This window comes from Neoarius graeffei, chromosome 1, assembly GCF_027579695.1.
Source record: "Neoarius graeffei isolate fNeoGra1 chromosome 1, fNeoGra1.pri, whole genome shotgun sequence".
NCBI classification, from domain to species: domain Eukaryota; kingdom Metazoa; phylum Chordata; class Actinopteri; order Siluriformes; family Ariidae; genus Neoarius; species Neoarius graeffei.
This window is the reverse complement of record NC_083569.1, coordinates 80,468,843-80,488,438: the sequence shown is the minus strand read 5'-3', so window position 1 is coordinate 80,488,438 and position 19,596 is coordinate 80,468,843. Positions and strand designations below refer to the sequence as shown.

The following is a 19,596-nucleotide window of genomic DNA, read 5'->3' as shown; positions in this document are numbered from 1 at the left end:
TGATAAGGAATAACGGGTTCTATACCCTTTGTAGTGCACTAAAAGTCCAACAGGCTGCTATTTAGAATTCAGCCTTGTTGATAAATAAACCAACACTGTTGTTCAGAAAACTTTGACCCTGCTGCCACAGAGGTAAATTTAACAGCTATAGATCTTGTTTTTCTCTCTAACAACAAGTGAAAAAATATTGTATTGTTATTTAACTATTGTGTTTATGTTTAAATGCTAAGTGAACGAGAAAGCGTTTACTGAGGTGCTGTATATAGGGGAAGAACCTCCCAGTAATGTACTGTAATACTGTATGAGCAGTCTTCAACCCAGATGTCCCATCACCCACTAAGGAGTGTGACTCACTGTTTAATCTACTGTACACTGTATAAAGATAATAACAGGGCTCTACATTAACTTTTGAAACCACTTGTCGTGTCGGGCAAGTTGAAAAGAAATTTACTTGTCCAAAGAAAAATTTGAGAAAAAAACCCACAAAAACTATTTGTAATAAACTAATTTCACCAGAATTACTTTAACACAAATCTATTCACTGCAGAAAAAAAATTGGACTCCATCAATCATTAATTTATTTATGAGAAATTGAAAACCAGAAAATTAAAATTATACAGTATATCTCATCTCATCTCATTATCTCTAGCCGCTTTATCCTTCTACAGGGTCGCAGGCAAGCTGGAGCCTATCCCAGCTGACTACAGGCGAAAGGCGGGGTACACCCTGGACAAGTCGCCAGGTCATCACAGGGCTGACACATAGACACAGACAACCATTCACACTCACATTCACACCTACGCTCAATTTAGAGTCACCGGTTAACCTAACCTGCATGTCTTTGGACTGTGGGGGAAACCGGAGCACCCGGAGGAAACCCACGCGGACACGGGGAGAACATGCAAACTCCACACAGAAGGGCCCTTCGCCGGCCACGGGGCTCGAACCCAGGACCTTCTTGCTGTGAGGCGACAGCGCTAACCACTACACCACCGTGCCGCCCAATTATACAGTATATTTTCATTTTTAAATTATTAACTTTGAATATATATCCTCCACTGATTAATTGTTGTCTAATTATTCAGCGTGGCTCCTGTATGGTATTTAATGGTTGCGATGAAAGTTGCGGTGTTTTTTTAGTCTGGCTAACGCGACTTCAAAGCTCTGCGAGCATTTGGTCTGGCAGCCCAACCGTTTCCCAGAGCCCGTGGTTGACCCGCCTCCCTGAAATGCCTCAGTTTGCTACTGGTCGAAGCCAGAAAAGGCTGTGACGAAGCTTAAACCAATCACATCACTCTTTCCTCTGACGTATGTGACGCGACGGGGCTAACTGGTAGATTAAACTCTTACCGAAGCCGGTCGGGAGCAAGGCGAAAACATCCTTCCTTTCAATAAATACCTCCAGGGCTGCTCTTTGCTCCGTTTTCAATGAGAACTTGCTCCATGTTCGTAACGTTTCTAGTGAATGAAGCGCTTCCGGCATAGATTCTGTAAACAATCTATGGCTTCCGGTCGCAGTTCTACTACGTCAGTGCCTTGAACACGCCTCTACCCAGGGCCGTTGGAGATGCTCAAAGTTGATTGGCTCCCGATTTTTCGGGAGCTTGGAAGAGCTGTAGATAGCTAGTCTGGCTAACGTGACTTCAAAGCTCTCCGAGCTATTGGTCTGGCCAAGATATTAAGCCCAACCATTTCCCAAAGTGCATGGTTGACCCGCCTCCCTGAAATGCCTCAGTTTGCTACTGGTCGAAGCCAGAAAAGGCTGTGACGAAGCTTAAACCAATCACATCACTCTTTCCTCTGACGTATGTGACGCGACGGGGCTAACTGGTAGATTAAACTCTTACCGAAGCCGGTCGGGAGCAAGGCGAAAACGTCCTTCCTTTCAATAAATACCTCCAGGGCTGCTCTTTGCTCCGTTTTCAATGTGAACTTGCTCCATGTTCGTAATGTTTCTAGTGAATGAAGCGCTTCCGGCATAGATTCTGTAAACAATCTATGGCTTCCGGTCGCAGTTCTACTACGTCAGTGCCTTGAACACGCCTCTACCCAGGGCCGTTGGAGATGCTCAAAGTTGATTGGTTCCCGATTTTTCGGGAGCTTGGAAGAGCTGGAGATAGCTTGCCTGGCCAGACTAAGCTCGCAACAGGCCCTCGTGTTGCATCACGCTTAGGATGGGCGGGCCCAGGCTAGTAGATAGCTTGCCTGGCCAGACTAAAGGCCAATTTATGCTGACAACCCAGTCCTCGCAGATGGTGTCTGCGTAGCCCCCCCCCCTTCGCAGACGCTCTGCGCGCACCTCCCAAAAATTGTGACCACCGCAGAAGCCTCGCAGACAAGAGGGCTCTGATTGGTCCACTCTACATCGGCTGTACACGCACTTCCACTTCCCTACTTCCCCGGTTTGTTTTGTTTTCACAACCGCCATTTTTAAAAACACGAGCGAAGATGGAGCAGCACGAAGAGCGGCTGATCGAGGAAGTACGTACATCTATATGACTCCAGTTCTAGTCATTATAAGGACAGCAGTGTTGAATGACCTATTGCTCAGTAACCGGAAGATAAACACTCCACTAACGACACCCACCAACTACTCCTAGCGACTTCGCACCCCCTTGCGTTGTGGCGGTGAATAACATCGTGCACGCCTATACTCCCTGCTCAACGATAAAAATCTGTCTGCGAAAAGCTATCTGCGAAAGCCTTGTCGCAAGAGCATGCAGCTCGCAACAGGCCCTCGTGTTGCGTCACGCTTAGGATGGGCGGGCCCAGGCTAGTGTTTTTTAGGTTTTTGTTGCGATTACATTGCGGGAGGAAGTGAAAGTTGCGATTTTCTCTTTTTGTGATTAAAATTGAGTGATATGTTAAATATTAAGTTATTACTGAAAAACTATTGATTAAAAAAACAAAGACACTGAGAAATGGTCCTATAAACAACTTTACCAATATAAAAGATTACCAGGACTACAAAAATGCAGAAAAATAGGCTTTACTTATCCAAATGCACCTGTTGGTTCAAAAGTTAAAGTGCATAGAACCTCACAGCACAACATGAAGTTTCCTTAAAAAATAATATAAATGCCTCAGCTTTCATGTAAGAAAAAAACTATCAATACTAGTACTGTGTGCAGGCAGTCTCTCCTGAAGACTAAATTAAACAATAATTATAAACTAATAAAATAAATGGCTCAGGCTTCATAGAAGAAAAACAAAACAATTTGAACAGAATCTCACAGTATGATGCTGAAGCTGCCTAAACAATGGAAAATAAAATACCATTTTGGCAAAAATGTTGGCATCCATTAATTTCTTGTATTAAGTAAAAAAATAATGTAAACTGCACACAGTCCTTCACTGTAAACATAACACACTTTAAGTAACAGAATTTAAGCCTACAGAAACACTGACTCGCACATGCTGCTTCTCTTGAACGTCTACACGAAAGTAAGGCAGAAGGTAGTTTGTCAACATCACCTCAAGACGATGCCAACGATTGGTCAAATTTGCGGGAAAGTTGCGATGATTGGATATAATTGTAACACCGCCCTGAATTCACGGGGATTGGTTGAATTTGTGTTGATGTTGCAACGCTTTATCCTGTTCTACAGGGTTGCAGGCGAGCTGGAGCCTATCCCAGCTGACTAAGGGCGAAAGGTGGGGTACACCCTGGACAAGTCGCCAGGTCATCACAGGGCTGACACATAGACACAGACAACCATTCACATTCACACCTACGGTCAATTTAGAGTCACCAGTTAACCTAACCTGCATGTCTTTGGACTGTGGGGGAAACCGGAGCACCCGGAGGAAACCCACGTGGACACGGGGAGAACATGCAAACTCCACACAGAAAGGCCCTCGCCGGCCACGGGGCTCGAACCCGGACCTTCTTGCTGTGAGGCGACAGCGCTAACCACTACACCACCGTGCCGCCCCGACCGTTTACTTTTCAGCTCAAATACACGAAGCGGTATTGGCCGGTTTCGCAAGCGGAATATTGCGCATGTGCACATCGCTCTTTCCGAAGAGAAACATCCGGCGATTCATCAAAACAATATGTCAAGTGAGATGCTTTGGGAATCATGTGAATAAACTGATAAATTTTATATGTAACCCAAATATCGGTGTATTTTGGCACTTGTCCGATCGGACAAGTAACTGAGACGATGAACTTGTCTGACGTAAAGGATCACTTGTCCTGGACAAGCGTTAATGTCGAGCCCTGAATAATCAGCCTTAAATGTTGCACACTATTCCACAACAAATCTGCACTCAGTGGTCATGATGAGGTTCATCAATCATGTAATACAATTTCTAACTGTAGCCCATCTTTTGTTCTGAACAGCTTCCCTGTTTTTAGGTTGTGTAGTGGTTAGCACTGTTGCCTTGTAGCAAGAAGGTTCTGGGTTCAAGCCCAGTGGCCAACGGGGGTCTTCCTGTATCTGTGTGGGTTTCTTCTGGGTCCCCCATGCAGTTAGGTTAACTGGTTACTTGGGGTGTGTGAACGGTTGTTTCACAAGCCTGGAAATGGGAGGGTTGTGGCAGGAAGGACATCTGGTGTAAAACTATGCTCCAATTAACATGATGTGGATCAGCAGGGTCCACATAGTTACATGTCGGTCCTGGGATCGAGATGCTGACCTCTTCTGCTCCTCAGACCTGCCTGATCCATCCTGGTGCCCTGTGTCTGGTTGGAGTCTCATCGCATCGCTCCTGTGGAGGACAGCCCCACGAGGACAGCTGGGGTTCATGCCTGGAGGACGCTCTGGACTCTTGCAGTGATGCTTTTTTGGCTGGAGACTGCGGTTGTCGTGAACGGTTTTGCGCTCGGGTTTCCGTCGGTGGGGGGTTTATAGCATCAACGAAGCTGACTTTATGTTAGGACTTTTAATGTTATAGTTATGTTGTCTGTTGTTGCCCAAATGAGGATGGGTTCCCTTTAGAGTCTGGTTCCTCTCGAGGTTTTTTCCTCATGTCGTCTGAGGGAGTTTTTCCTTGCCACCGTCTTGCTCATTGGGGATAGAGTAGGGATAAAATTAGCTCATGTTTTAAGTCGTTCAAATTCTGTAAAGCTGTTTTGCGACAATGTTTATTGTTAAAAGCGCAATACAAATAAACTTGACTTGACATGGCAGCGACCCCATACACAAATGAGTTCCCCCGTTTTTGACACTTAGTTTAAAGGGACCACCACTGCTATTATTCTGGAAATGGATCATTCTTAGCAGTGACACTGACATGTTAGTGTGTGTTGTGTTTTTGAAGAAGAAGCCTTTATTTATCACACTCTGCATTTAACCCATCTGAAGCAGTGAACACATGCATGCGCACACACATACCCAGAGCAGTGAGCAGTTGGGGGTTAAGCCAGTATCTCAATGGGCTGTGACAGCCTGCGACTAGTCGGAGACACAATTGCGATAAAATATGCGAATTAGCGACAATTTTCACTTGGAGTCACACTGAATTGATATTCACATATTTTATCGCAATTTTTGTGTCTCCAACTAGTTGCAGGCTGTCGCAGCCCAGTGAGATAAATACTGGCTGAACTCGCTCTTCCTGTCTCACAGAAACTGACTTGAGAAGGGTTTGCGACGGCTTTGCGACACTAGCAACGTATTTGCGGCTATTTTGAGAGAATTTTGTCGCATTAATTTTTTGAACATGTTCAAAATTTCAGCGACGAAGGAGCGACACTTTGTGACTCGTTCGAGGAAATTGAGAAGCCCCGCGAATGTTTCAAGACACTTTTGAAACTCTCTCGCGAATGATGTTCGTAATTTGTCGCAAGCTGTCGCAGCCCAGTGAGACACTGGCTTTAGGTGCCTTGCTCAAGGGCACTTCAGCCAAACCTTCAGGCTGTGGCTGCCCCAGGTTAACCTAACCACATGTTTCTGAACTGTGGGGGAAACCCACGCAGACATGGAGAGAACACGCAAACTCCACACAGAAAGGCCCCCGTTAGCCATTGGGCTGGAACCCAGCACCTTCTTGCTGTGAGCTGACAGTGCTAACCCTTGCACCACCGTGCCACCCTTTGATGAGTGTATCTAGGTCCAGCTGTGTTGCTGAGAATTTTAAACACTTCTATGTCACTTTTGGGTTGAGAGACAGCCCGTCATCCAAAAACATCCAACACTGATAAAGAGCCAGAGGATCTTTAACACACAAAAATGAGCTAGATGTATTCTCTAACTCAACCAACAAGGTGCCAGTCAGTGTTTAATACCCCAACACCGCTGCTGTCATGATGTTCCTAACTTCATGTTAAAACTATAATTAATTTCCTGGTTACACAGTTGTGCTTTGTGACTATATCAGACACCATTATAGAAGCAAATTTATTTATAATCATGCTATCTGTTATCATCCAGATGAGGATGGGCTCCCTTTTGAGTCTGGTTCCTCTCAAGGTTTCTTCCTCGTGTCATCCAAGGGAGTTTTTCCTTGTCACCGTCGCCTCAGGCTTGCTCATCAGGGATAAATAAATTTATCTGGGATAAATTTAGCTCATATGATTAAAGTCTTTTTTTATTTTTCTGTAAAACTGATTGACTTACACACCAGAACAAAATTCCATGACCCTAATTTCAGTATGACGGTGTTGACATTTTGAAAGGTCATAAAACATTTTGCATCGAGTCAACATGTCTAACATGATTTTTTTTTTAAACCAAAGTAATAACATGACAATATTATTGTAATAACACACTCCACTAACACTGTTGTCATTATTCATAGGTAATGTTGAGGTCTGTGACCAAGTGCCTTCTGACCAATCCTGTCGCTGGAAGAATGTCATATAGCAGTCTCGCTGGAAAAGTTGCCATAGTTACTGCATCCACTGATGGGTATACATACTGTCGTTGCTATAATTACTGCACCCACAGATAATGTCATGTTGGATCAGTGTAATTTTCCCCTGTCACAAATCTTAATTTTAGATTCAGCAGCATAAGTGGTAGTCGGGGCTAGACGAGCAACAGACATACTATTAATTCACATGGTTAATAATCAGGCTCTGTTTAAATTTTCAGTATTGGATTAGCAGCTGCACAGGCGCTGGGGAGAAGCAGGGTTCACGTTGTCGTGAGCAGCCGTCGACAGGCCAACGTGGACAAGGCCGTGTCACTGTTACGCAGCGAAAACATCCAAGTGACCGGCGTTACTTGTAATGTCGGAAACAAAGATGACCGAGAAAAATTGATCAACATGGTGAGTGCTCGGTGTTTTTCTCAAGAAACCATACAACACTTAATATTTTTTTGGAGATGATGTGTGCCACTTGTTTTCCTCACAGACTGTGGAACAGTGTGGTGGGATTGACATACTGGTCTCGAACGCAGCTGTGAACCCATTCTTTGGAAACATTTTAGAATCCACAGACGAGGTCTGGACTAAGGTGAGTTCTTACAGATTTTCTATCCATATACACTCACCACCCACTTAAATAGGAACATCTCGATCCCTGTTCATTCATGTAGTTATCCAGACGGCCAGTCATATAGCAGCAGTGCAGTGTATAAAATAATGCAGATTCAGGTCAAGAGCTTCAGTTAATATCCAGACATCAGATTGGTGGGGATTTCTGACTTTGATCGTGCTACGGTTCAGCATGATTCAGCATGTTGTGCATTTTGAGCTGCTTTTCTGCTCACCACAGATGTAAATAGTGGTTATTAAAGTTACTCTGTCAGCTTGAACCAGTCTGGCCATTCTCTCTGACCTCTCTTAAAGGGGAACTGAAGGCAATTTTTTTGATTATCAAAATTCGATTTCTCATTTTATTAAATATAGGAATGCATTTTTGATCGCTATTTTGTCACTGCTATATCAAGTTATGAGTGTTTGAAATATGCTCTGTAATATATCAGTCCATATGTCAAAGCAATGGCCGTAAACGAGATTCGTTGAGACCTGTGCGAGACATTGTAGGATGGAAGTAAAACGTACAGCAGAAATCAAAGTGACCAACATCTGCCAACGTCATCAAAAGACGCGTGGACGCCCTCTTTCGAATGCTGATGTAATCAAGCCGGAAGTTTTGTTTTGATAGCAATCGGGAAAGTTTGAAAAAAGTAGGCAGTAATCGTCATTCAAACTCGTTTTTGTGTAGTATTTCATTTGGAAAACAGTTTTCAAAATGGCGGCACTGACACCTGGCTGACACTTCACGTTTCGAAGTCTTGCACAAGTCTCGTGAAGATCGTGCGGGTAAGTGACGCCTGCCGTGGACCAAACAAACTAAATTCAACATGTATAATATTTAATTGCAATTAGTTGCCAATACGAGTCACGATATAAGGTTACTGAAACCGAAAACGTAATTGAATAACACGTTAATTAAGAAATAAAGCAAGCTTAAAAATGACTTCAGTTCTCCTTTAAAGCTCATAGGCAACGGTTTTAATTTTATGCACATTTGAAACTTTATATGTTAAATCCTCTGTAATTTTCTTCTGGTCCCAATAAGTATTGTTAATAAGTAATAATTAAAATAAGTTAGCGCGGATCATGGCGAATTTCTGTTCGGCTATTTTCATGACCACTCAACGCGTGATGTCATTTAAGGCAAACAAACCACTTGAGTTGAGTCCACTTCCGTTTACTTACATTGCCGTTCGGCTTGAGTGCAGATGTGCGTTCGGGAATTTCCAAAGAAAAACCCCCATGCCTTATTGTTGTGCAGTGAACTGTAACAACGGGACCGGTTCAGGAAGAAGTTTTTACCTTTTACCGAGAGAGAAGAAGAGGCAGAGAGAGTGAATTGGCTTTTTCCGGAAGAGGAGAAGAGGCGGCTTTTTTTCCGGAAGAGGAGAAGAGGGTTGGCTTTTTCTGAAAAAGGAGACGAGGCGGAGAGAGTGGATTGTGCGCGTGAAGCCAGAGGGTTGTTTTTTCCGAAAAAGGAGACGAGGCGGAGAGAGTGGATTGTGCGCGTGAAGCCAGAGGGTTGTTTTTTCCGAAAAAGGAGACGAGGCGGAGAGAGTGGATTGTGTTCGTGAAGCTAGAGGGTTGTTTTTTTCTGGAAGAGGAGACGAGGCAGAGAGAGTGGATTGTGCACGTGAAACAAAATCAAGCAGTCAAAGAAGAAATGGAGCAGCAACGCTCAAGCAAAAAGGAGAAGATTGGAGGTAAACATTTTTACTTTTGCTTGCAATTGACAAGTCAAGAATCCTGAGGGATCCTGTACAATCATTGCGGAAATGAGACAAAGGGATATTTCCTCCCTTAGAGTAGGCTATAAATAGTATAATGCCGTGGATGGCAGGCTAATGTGGCCTACCGGCGCACTGTCCAGTAATCGTTCCCTATATCCACTAGGGAGGGCGGTTTAATTATTCTTCAAAAGGGCCCTTATTTAGTATTACGACGAAAGTAAGAATTTATCATAACTACCAGGACAGAGTCTGATGTGGATGAACTTGACTGGCCTGCACAGAGTCCTGACCTCAACCCGATAGAACACCTTTGGGATGAATTAGAGCGGAGACTGAGAGCCAGGCCTTCTCGTCCAACATCAGTGTGTGACCACACAAATGCGCTTCAGGAAGAATGGTCAAAAATTCCCATAAACACACTCCTAAACCTTGTGGACAGCCTTCCCAGAAGAGTTGAAGCTGTTCTAGCTGCAAAGGGTGGCCCGACGTCATATTGAACCCTATGGATTAGGAATGGGATGCCACTTAAGCTCATATTTGAGTCAAGGCAGGTGAGCGAATACTTTTGGCAATATAGTGTATATGTTTCATCTCTTAATATTCAATTTGGAGAGTTCCTACTTCAAAATCGCCATCAGACATTTTACACAACCTCTCACGACCAAAGCCCATACATGTGTGCTCGGTTCGCAGGTAAACACAGAACTGCTCCCAGTCTGTTCGGCTTAAATGACGTCACGACGACGACGTCGGTCCCCTGGCGGTGAAAGTGCGCATAAGTGAGATGTAAACAATCCTTCGGAAATTGGGCAAAACAGTGTATTTTATCTGTTTTATCCAATTTTAGGGTGCAAATTAGACACAAGGAAGATTGAATTGGCTTTTTGGGTCATTCTTCTAGACAATAAAGTTGATATTCTACGTTTCACCTCCGACCATTGCCTATGACCTTGTAAAGAAAATATCTTGCAAATAAACAAATTGAGCTAAAAGTTGGTCTTTGTCAGTCCTTTAAAAAAAATGCTGCATGTTAAATTTGTTCTTAACAATATAACCACTAAAGTGATGAAAGTAGATGGGACTTTTTTTTTAAATCAGGGAGGCCGCTGTAACTCCGTCGTACACTGTCATTTTCCGCAAGCACAGCAGAGGTGTACTAGTGTATGCTATACTAGTGTCAAAGCATTCTGTCAGGGACGGTTGGAGACAGATGTAAATGCAGAAGATTTTTATTATAAAGAAAAGTGCAAACAGTCCAAAGCGGCAGGCATACAGTATATCGTGAACGGTGAAACAGGCAAAAGGTCGAGTGAAGCACAAACAAAACATCGTAGACAGAAGCAGGGTCAAAAACAAGGAACAGGAAACAGAAACCAAGAAATCAGTCAGGAAACACAGCTGGGTAATGTGTCAACACAATACTTCGCAAAGTAAGTCTGCATTCTGAGTCCTTATTTAGGCGCGCTGATTGCACCTTAATCCCATGCAGGTGTGCATCATTCACAGCGCATGTGTGAGTCACTTCAGAGCACGTGCTGTCCAGAGTGCACTGCAACAACTCGACTATAGTATAATAATATGGTCTAGCGTCACTTCTCGGTCAATTTGTTTGCATTTCTCCACAAAAGTTATGGCAATGCAGTATTAGAAAAGGAATCAAAATGAAATAGTGGCTAGTTTATTGCCTGTTTATTTAAAAAAAAACAACACTGCTTATCTTCCATCCGTTTGATGCGTCACACGGGACGCTGTCGTGTGGAATCCTACGTCACACAGCACTGTCCTCGTTTTCGTCTCCGAATACATCCATGCATCTGGCTAATCCGGTAAGGCTGCACCCGGGGAAATGGCCCAATGGACTGATGTTACAACTTTAATGTTTTTTAAGCTAAAGTCTGCTTCATTTTTTTGCCTAGAACATCTTGTATTAATTTATAATGATGACATTTCATAACCCCGTAACTTCAAAATTTCCTGATTAATTGCTTTAATAGCCACAGCTCTGCCTCTCACTGGTTTTTTTTTTTTTTTTTTGCACCATTCACTCTCAGAAAAAAGTGCATTATTATGTACTTTTTTTGGCCCTAAAAAGGTACACACAGTTACCTTGAAGTCCAATAATGAGCCCTAGGGGGTACATTAGTGTAGATTGTACCTTGGCATACAGAAATGGACTCCTACTGTACCCCTATTTCTGATAGTGTACTGTATAAACTCAAGAAACTGTTGTGTGCGAAAATCTCAAATCAGCACAACCAACCACACTATGGACAACATCACGAAGATTATTTCTCCATTCTGATGTTTTTTTTGTGGATGTTAACTCATGGATTAAAGCAAAAAAAAAAAAATCATCTGACTGGAAAAAAAAAGCTCCATGTCGTTGGTCCCTACCACGTCAGCGATGCGGCAAATTTTAAACGCCGTGTTGTCCATTATCCCCTCGGCCCCTACTTATAGTACATTTACATAATTTTAACAATGACTAAAGCTAAGGCAAGACTTGACCATTGTCATTATTGGCTATAAATGATGAAACATCAAGTTTTCAGTGCAAAGTGCAAATTTATTTCAACAATACTTTAGTAATGCACAGCAGTGGTTCAGAGAAAAGTGCAAGTGCAGTCGAACTTGAACCATGCTTTCAAAAGGGTGGAACAGAAAGAAAAATAAGAAAATCTGTTGACATAAAACCAGGAAACAAGAAAAGTAAAGTGAAAGTTCACTTTTTCTGCTTCTTCGCAGTGAAGCCAAAGGCATCTAGTTTTTTGCCATTGCTTCCATAGACTTTTTTTTATGGCAAACTACACAAAAGCACACACCTGCCATTTTCATCTTTTTGCACCATGAACTAAATGGCTTGCCATTATCGCCCATTTCATTTCGTCAAGCCCATCTCCACTTATTCTTTACCGTTTTGCCGATGTCTGACACATCTGTGCCTTCATTTAAAAGAAGCGCGTCCATGCTGGCAAAACTGAAAGTAATTTGGCGCGCTCTAGTGATGGAAATCGAAGGGCCTATATCCGGTGGCCTTATACGCAGTACTCGAGTTGAGGGGGGATATGGGGGGAGGCATCCCCCTTCTGAAATAAAAATCTCAAATCATCCCCCTTATAAAACGGCCATCCCCCATCACATCCCTTGGGCCATTTTACCAATTTTAACAAATATTACTACCATTTCAACATTAGAGGGTTTGCGCAGTGATAGCCTACATGTAGCCAGATAAAAAAGACGCATGTTTATTTATTCGGTTGCACCTCTCATTCACACCTATACGGAGGTTTCAGTCACTGAAAACAGCTACTTTCGCAAACTTGAGGCAGAGTGGAGATTTCTGAAAACTCCATCTTCAGACACTCGTGTAAATCGGGAAAATGAAGCAACAGTGGGCGAGAGGGCGCGCGCGAATATAATGAGTCATAGGTGTGAATCTTTCACCGAATGCCAATTGTCCCGGTTCTTCATGAAATCGCACGCGCACGCACAAATTCATCAGGTTAACTTTCAAATAACTGTTCTTGTGCACTTGCGACACCGGAGCCACTTTCCTGAATTTTGAGCTTCGGAGTATTCGCTTCTTTATCTATTTAATCAATGAATTTATTTGTTACATACATTAAATTACTAATGTAAAACAGTAGCCTATTTAAGCAATAGCTGTTTTCTGACCTTTTGTGCTTAGTGAATGAGACACTTCATTACACTCCACTGACTGACTTCCAATTCCGGATTTTTTTGAAAATGTAAAATATAGGCCTACGAGATGTTTTTTTGGGACTTAATTCGCGTTGGTCCTTCACTATTAATTTTTGAGACTGACGAGGCACTAAATACTGTGGAATTATTTTCTCCTCACTATGAAGTTTGTCATCTTAAACAAGTGTCGGGAAATCTTGCGGCCCGACTCTGCAGCCTCCAATGTTTAAGCGAACTGCTGAAACCATAATGTTTAAAGATTAAATCGTAGGCTAATCAAACCAAAGAAAAACACAGCCTTTCCAGAACGTTGTCTGCCGAAGCCTACAAAAGGCTTAATAGCAAAGGTCTCGCTGCGGCTTCAACTTTTCACCTGATCACCTTTCAATAGGCAAATATCATTATTACTACTACAAAAGGCCTAGTATTAGTAGTAGACAAGTAACCTAGTTGCCTAGTAGTAGGACAGCCAAATTGTCTAATCAGTGGTCCACGCCGAGCCTCCCCGGGACTAGACAGTAGCGTAGGCTGTATTTATTTATTTATGCCTATCTAGCGCAACAACTTATTCCTTTACATATACTCAAACATAGCACAAGAAAGGGTTCAACAACAGGCAATCACAGCAGCTTGGTGAAGTTCTAAATCACATCGGTGTCAGACCTATGGGTCTACCCCCCCCCCCCCCCTTTTTTTCCCTCGGATCTGCATCGATCTCATTATTGACCTTTAGCGCTCCCAGTTGACGGAAATCCGTCGTAGCGACGGAAAACTTTAATCCATGTGTTAACTGAAGCTCTCCCTCTGTATCTGCATGATTTTTTTTTAAATGCATTGCAGTGCTGACACACATCTGGATGATTTGGATAATTACATAAATGCACAGTTACAGTTGTTCCTATTAAATAACATTTTAACAATAGCATTATTCATAAACAGTGCGTTATTTATGCCTTGGAAATGTGGACCCCGATTAAATCTGGCAGGATCACACAGCAGGATGTTATTCATACTCACCTGCTGCTCCTCTGTTTATTCTGGATCATAAACCTGCCTGTTTGCATTGTTGTGGTCTTGTTCCTCAGATATTAGATGTGAACGTGAAGTCTTCTTTCCTTCTGACCAAACTAGTCGTGCCTCACATGGAGAAAAGAGGGTGAGAGAATTGAGAATTAAAAAAAAAAAAAAAATCCTTGAGGATTCAACTGTTTCAGCAGTCCTTCTGATAGCGATGTTGATTAGTGTTCTCCTTTTCAGAGGCGGCTCCGTGGTCTTTGTGTCTTCAGTAGCAGGCTATCAGCCAATGCCGGTGAGAGCGACAGTACCAGTCAAAAGTTTGTACACCCCTACTCATTCATAGGATTTTCTGCATTGTAGAACAATACTGACATCAAAATTATGGAATAACAGATGGAACGTGTGTTAAAGAAAAAAAGTGTTAAACAAATTGTTTGATATTTTAGATTCTTCAAAGTAGCCAGCGTTTTCCTTGATGATGCTTTACACGCTATTGACATTATTTTAACCAGCTTCATGAGGTAGTCACCTGGAATGCTTTTCAATTAACAGGCATGCCTTGTTAAAAGATAATTAGTGCAATTTCTTGCCTTAATGCATTTGAGCTCAAACGGTAAATAAATAATACAAATACAGTAAATAGCCCTATTCCACAACTCTAGTGATCCATATTATGTCAAGAACCGCTCAACTAAGTAAAGAGAAACGACATCTATCATTACTTTAAGACACGAAGTGACTTTTTTTTTTAATTAATAAAAAGAAAATGCCGAATTAGAAAGTGTGCCCAAACTTTTGACTGGTACTGTATATGTATAGTGTTGCAAGGAGAAAAAAAAAAAGTTAAATACGTTACTTAATGAATATTTCAGCATGCTCGGACTACTTTTAATCATCATGTATGACTTGCCTGAACCATGTCTGGATTTTTTTTTTTTGTCTGACTTTCTTGCATGTATATTAGGGTCTGGGTCCATACAGTGTGAGTAAGACAGCACTATTGGGTCTGACACGAGCTCTCGCCCCTGAACTCGCTCACAGGAACATCAGGGTCAACTGCGTGGCTCCAGGAGTCATAAAGACACGCTTCAGTAGTGCTGTGAGAATTTATACATTAACTCTTCCTTCCTATTTTTTGTCTCATTGTTAATCAGTTACTTTCTAGAGCTGGAATACTTTATATATAAAATTGGTAGTTATTTCTCTGATGCGCTCTTCCTGTCTTATCGCTGCAAATATTAAAAAGGACGTAGGTGTTTTTGCTAAACCTTTTATGTTGTTGCAGCTTTGGCAGAGTGAAGAAATTGCCTCTGAGTTTCTAAAGATGTTGAGCATTAAAAGGTATCTGACACTAGTGATGACACCATTTATACTGAAGCTCTAAAGCAGGGGTCATCAAACTTTTTTTCTCTGAGGGCCACATTGTCGTTCCTGACTGTAATGGGGGGCCGGGGTCGGGTCAGCTATATAACATAGAATTGTATGACCCAGACAAATATGACCACCAGCAGGCCTCATTGTGTAGTAGAGATTACTAGCCTGGCACAGCCATCCTCACTACTATATCCACACTACTATATCCACACTAGATTCCTGGCACATATTTGTTTATCTTTACTAGTGGTTTGCAAAAGTAGTAATCGAGTCTTCACACTTTGTTTTAATTTGAAATACCACAGATATTCCATTTATTTATTTTCTAATAAAAATAACATCAAAGCTGTCAAGGTAAGAAACATCTGCCTAGTTGAGGTGATCGACACTGGCAAAGGTGAGTGGAAAATTATAAATTGTAGGTAGGCCTGTTGATATTATTAATAATAATTGTGTGCAGCACTTAATAAAGGTCAAATAAATAGGCCTATAAAATAAATACATTTAAAAAAAAAACAGTGAAATTATAATAATATGAGCAATAGATCAACAGATCACAGCAGTTGTGCTGTGTCCTGCACGTCATTGCTCTCATCCATGGCCAAAGCAAAAAACTCGAATTCTGACGCTTTCTCATTCAGCTGGTCATACACATTGTCCCCCAAATCTTCGGTTCGCCTGGTCATAGTAGGTGCGGAGAGACTCACCGCGTTGAGCGCATCCTTCTTGTCGGGACACACCTCCTTGGCCACAGCAAGCATGCATACTTTAACAAAGTCCCCATCAGTAAATGGCTTTCCATGGGTAGCTAGTAGGTGAGCTACCTTATAGCTAGCTCGGACAGCAGCCTGGTTGATCTGGGTTTGGCGAAGGAATACATTCTGTTGTGCAGCCAGTCTGCATTTCATCCTCCGAATCCTGTCTTCTCGTTTGCCCTCGCAGAGTAGCATACTCTTTGTGGCGGGTTTCGTAGTGATGATGCAGATTATATTCTTTGAAAACCGACACACTTTCTTTACATACAAGACAAACTGCACGGTCCTTATACTGAACGAAAAAAATAAATCGGTGGTCCACTGTTCTTTAAAAACTCTGCACTCTTTGTCAGCTTTTTGCTGACCGCTAGCCATTTTGCTGTCCCGAACATTGACAGTTCTCTGCGCATGCGCTGCCTGTCACTGCTTGATCGCGAGCATATGACGAAAATTCGGAAAATATGAATAGTTCATTTTATAACTAAATATCAATTTTAATTGATAAAATCAACAAAATACAAGATGCAGACATGTTATTTGCTAAAAAGCAATTTTAAAAAAATAGGCTATGACCACTTTTGAGGATTGCCTCATAGGGCCGGTTCAAGTGGTGGGGGGCAGAGGGGCTGGGGGGCCGGTCAAAGGGGGGTGGTGGGCCGTAGTTTGATGACCCCTGCTCTAAACCATGTGGCAAAAAATAAAAAATAAATAAAAAATTACAAAACACTGTTACTTGATTCTGCTATAATCATGTGACCAAACACCACACAAAAAAAGGGGGTTAGTGGCATAGGCTGTAAAATTAATTGAAATTTTTAATGGATGTAAAAATGACGTGAATGATTTGCCTGTAGGTTGGGGAAACCAGAGGACATTGGAGGAGTGATTACTTTCTTGTGTTCAGACGATGCCTCGTACATCACCGGAGAGACTGTTACTGTCACAGGTGGCATGAACTGCAGGCTGTAGGGGTGAAAATGTGTCAGGAAAAGTAAACTTTATATATGCAAAAGTGTGTAATTGTTCTACAGATATTCGTCTAATTTAGCACCTTTTTAAAAATAAAAATCCTTTTATTAATTGAGCTGATTTTGTTTTTAAAAGAGCTAAATTTTATTTTCAGCGATTAAATGACAAAACTGGTTTTACTTCATAAAAGTATATTTATTAATCATTTAAAGACATTTTTACATAGGTAGTATCAATCATGGTTATTATAATAAAATATATAAAAAAACGTACTGTCATGCATAAATATCTAGTCTCACACAGACCTCTGCAGTTTTTTTGGAAAAGTTAAAAAAAAAAAAAAAGTTTTGCAATATGAAGCACAATTATTACTACAGAGCTGTTGTATAATTATTAAAAAAAATTGGGAATGCCTACATGTATGAACAATTTAAAAAAAAAAAGCTACATTAAAACAGCTGGTCATAATCCAGCCGAATGGTCATTATACCGATCCTCATCTGCACCCATTTCCTGGAGAGAGGAGGTCACGGCGGAAGAAGGCAGGAGTCCAGAACTCGTTTAAAGTGGGAATATACGTGTCACTCTTTGTCTTGCAATATCGCTTTCTAAACAGCTGAAAGAAAGCAAGCAAATACCATCACGACTATTCATATAATATTAGTAGGTTTCTTAGAGTTTTTCATACAAATTGAATCACGTTTCATTGAGTACGTGTTTATACAACAAAAATGTACCAACCCTTCCTTTAACTTTCTCAGTGGCCTCATCTTCTGAATCTACAATAATGTCATCTGTGTATTCAGTTACAGGAGAGGCTGTGTCTGAAAAAAGAGACAGGCTTAATAAACAGTGGAAATAATGTTCCAATACAGCTTTTTTTTTTTGGACAAAGTGTCAAACAATAAAACGAGACCTTCAACGACGCTTTATTAAAGTTGCAGTCAATCTAAAGGAGCATTTTATAATGTTTTCACGCGTTTACAAAACTATAACAGCATATCTTTCAGCTAACAGTAAAGTATCTTAAAAACTTTTTGCACTATGGCCTTGTGATGGATTTATCTTCGTTTCAGTTTGTTTATAAGTCCCTGGCCTTTAAATTAGTTTCGCCCCCAGAGGTGCTCAGCCCTGCTCTTTTTTCACAAAAGTGCAACTTGTCAGTAGTTTTATAGTTGATTTATAGCTCAAGGCACTGCGGTCAGTGGGAGGGAAGGCGAAGTTTCGTCTACGTTTTCATATCTTGTATGATTCACTGCGCAGGCAGAAGATCACAAACTGTTCCTTTACCGGGATTAAATTCCACAAACAGCACGAGCGGAGAAGCCGTCCTTAAAATAGCACTGGTCCAAGGACAACCACAGTGAGTAGATATGCGAGTTGACCGATAGCCATAGACTTCTACACGACTGATTATTGTTTCTACTGATGAAGAATGATAAGACAGGTAAGTTGATCGTGAGGTATTTAACAGTGCAACAGGAAAATGCTGTGAGGAAACAGACTTTCAGAGAGGATGATGCCACCTAAAAAAAAGTTTCAAATAAACAGTAGACAAATAACTTTCATATCAGTTTTTATTCTATCCACATTCACTGGATATGAGCAATCGCATGCTCTGATTGGCTATTCTACTACTAGGATATCAGCTCATATACCATGAATAGAGAAAAACAAAATGGCAGACCGTATTGCTGAACAAACTGAGGACAAAATAAAAACTACTTGAAAACAAAACCACAAAAATTGTTAGCAAGTATTTAAAAGAAACAAACAGCTAAAAGAATATAGTTTTGTTTGCTTGCCTCCCCCCCCCCCCAATATCTCCTGTTCCACACTCCAGCCCAGTCGGTGGCGGTAATGCACCTTTAAGTTGGTTTGCCAACCACAAAAAAAAAAAATAATAAATAAAACCCTAAAGAAGAACCCCCCCCCCCCAAAAAAAATACAAAAGCATAACAAAATATGGAATGAAAGTATTTGATGGTAAGAGCATATCCCCCCCAAGAATTATAGAATTTTCCACAAATTGCTCCTGTCATTTCGCCGGTTTAGCCTCGGTCACAACCGGCCATATGTGCTCCTACGGCCGGTCTATGTGCAAAAAACGCAAGAAACGCACGGAGGGCGCACGTGTGACGTGCTGATTTTCAAGCCGTAGACCGGCTGCAGAGGTTCTTTGTCATGTCAAACAAACTCTACGGGTGCTTACGTTTTTTTCAGGTTGCAAGACAAACTTACGGCCAACGTGCGTCTTTCTCCATGAACAAAAAAAAAAAAGCAGCGATTTGGGAAACGCCAAAAATCGCACGGCCAAAAAAATCGTACGTCCGGTTGTGACCTAGGCTTTTGTTTACATTCTAAGCAGAAATGATTTTGTTGGATGTTTTGCATAAAAAGTTATTTATTGAATTTGCAAAAAATAAAAATGCTCCGTTTCTCAAAATCCAGTGAATGTGGAGAGAATAAAACAATTATTCCACTCAATCTCATCGTACATGGCTTATAGCCAACTCGGTGCTACGTGCCTCATCGGCTACCAGCTCATGTACGGCTCGATTTCGTGGAATAATTGTTGAACGTACAGACCCTGTAGGGTCTACTTGATTAAATCTACA

General features: G+C 41.6%; 2 protein-coding genes across 5 annotated transcripts in view; one reads left to right on the top strand and one right to left on the bottom strand.

Moving 5' to 3' along the window:
* The first annotated feature begins 60 nt into the window (after nucleotides 1–60).
* dhrs4 (dehydrogenase/reductase (SDR family) member 4) lies at nucleotides 61–17,089 on the top strand. The gene is made up of 9 exons (XM_060935888.1): nucleotides 61–132; nucleotides 6,745–6,854; nucleotides 7,041–7,218; nucleotides 7,304–7,405; nucleotides 13,949–14,019; nucleotides 14,121–14,172; nucleotides 14,845–14,979; nucleotides 15,166–15,221; nucleotides 16,864–17,089. Exons 2-9 carry the CDS (start codon nucleotides 6,748–6,750, stop codon nucleotides 16,976–16,978), a joined length of 816 nt encoding a protein of 271 aa, XP_060791871.1. The 5' UTR covers nucleotides 61–132; nucleotides 6,745–6,747; the 3' UTR covers nucleotides 16,979–17,089.
* Nucleotides 17,090–17,194: 105 nt separating this feature from the next.
* The window catches only part of tinf2 (TERF1 (TRF1)-interacting nuclear factor 2), a 28,185-nt gene continuing 25,783 nt past the window's right edge, over nucleotides 17,195–19,596 (bottom strand). For all 4 annotated transcript variants that reach the window (XM_060935756.1, XM_060935499.1, XM_060935671.1 and 1 more), the window contains 2 exons: nucleotides 17,720–17,802; nucleotides 17,195–17,594 (listed from right to left, as the gene is read on the bottom strand). In XM_060935756.1, coding sequence (XP_060791739.1) covers nucleotides 17,475–17,594; nucleotides 17,720–17,802 — 203 coding nt within the window. In that variant the 3' untranslated portion in view covers nucleotides 17,195–17,474. The remainder of the gene's footprint in view (nucleotides 17,595–17,719; nucleotides 17,803–19,596) is intronic.

Excerpts from the sequence above, each read along its gene's own strand:
- dhrs4 (XM_060935888.1), top strand. The coding sequence starts at position 6,748 with ATGTTGAGGTCTGTGACCAAGTGCCTTCTGACCAATCCTGTCGCTGGA. Across the intron at positions 14,980-15,165 it reads AGACACGCTTCAGTAGTGCT|CTTTGGCAGAGTGAAGAAAT; the intron begins GTGAGAATTTAT and ends ATGTTGTTGCAG. Across the intron at positions 15,222-16,863 it reads AAGATGTTGAGCATTAAAAG|GTTGGGGAAACCAGAGGACA; the intron begins GTATCTGACACT and ends ATTTGCCTGTAG.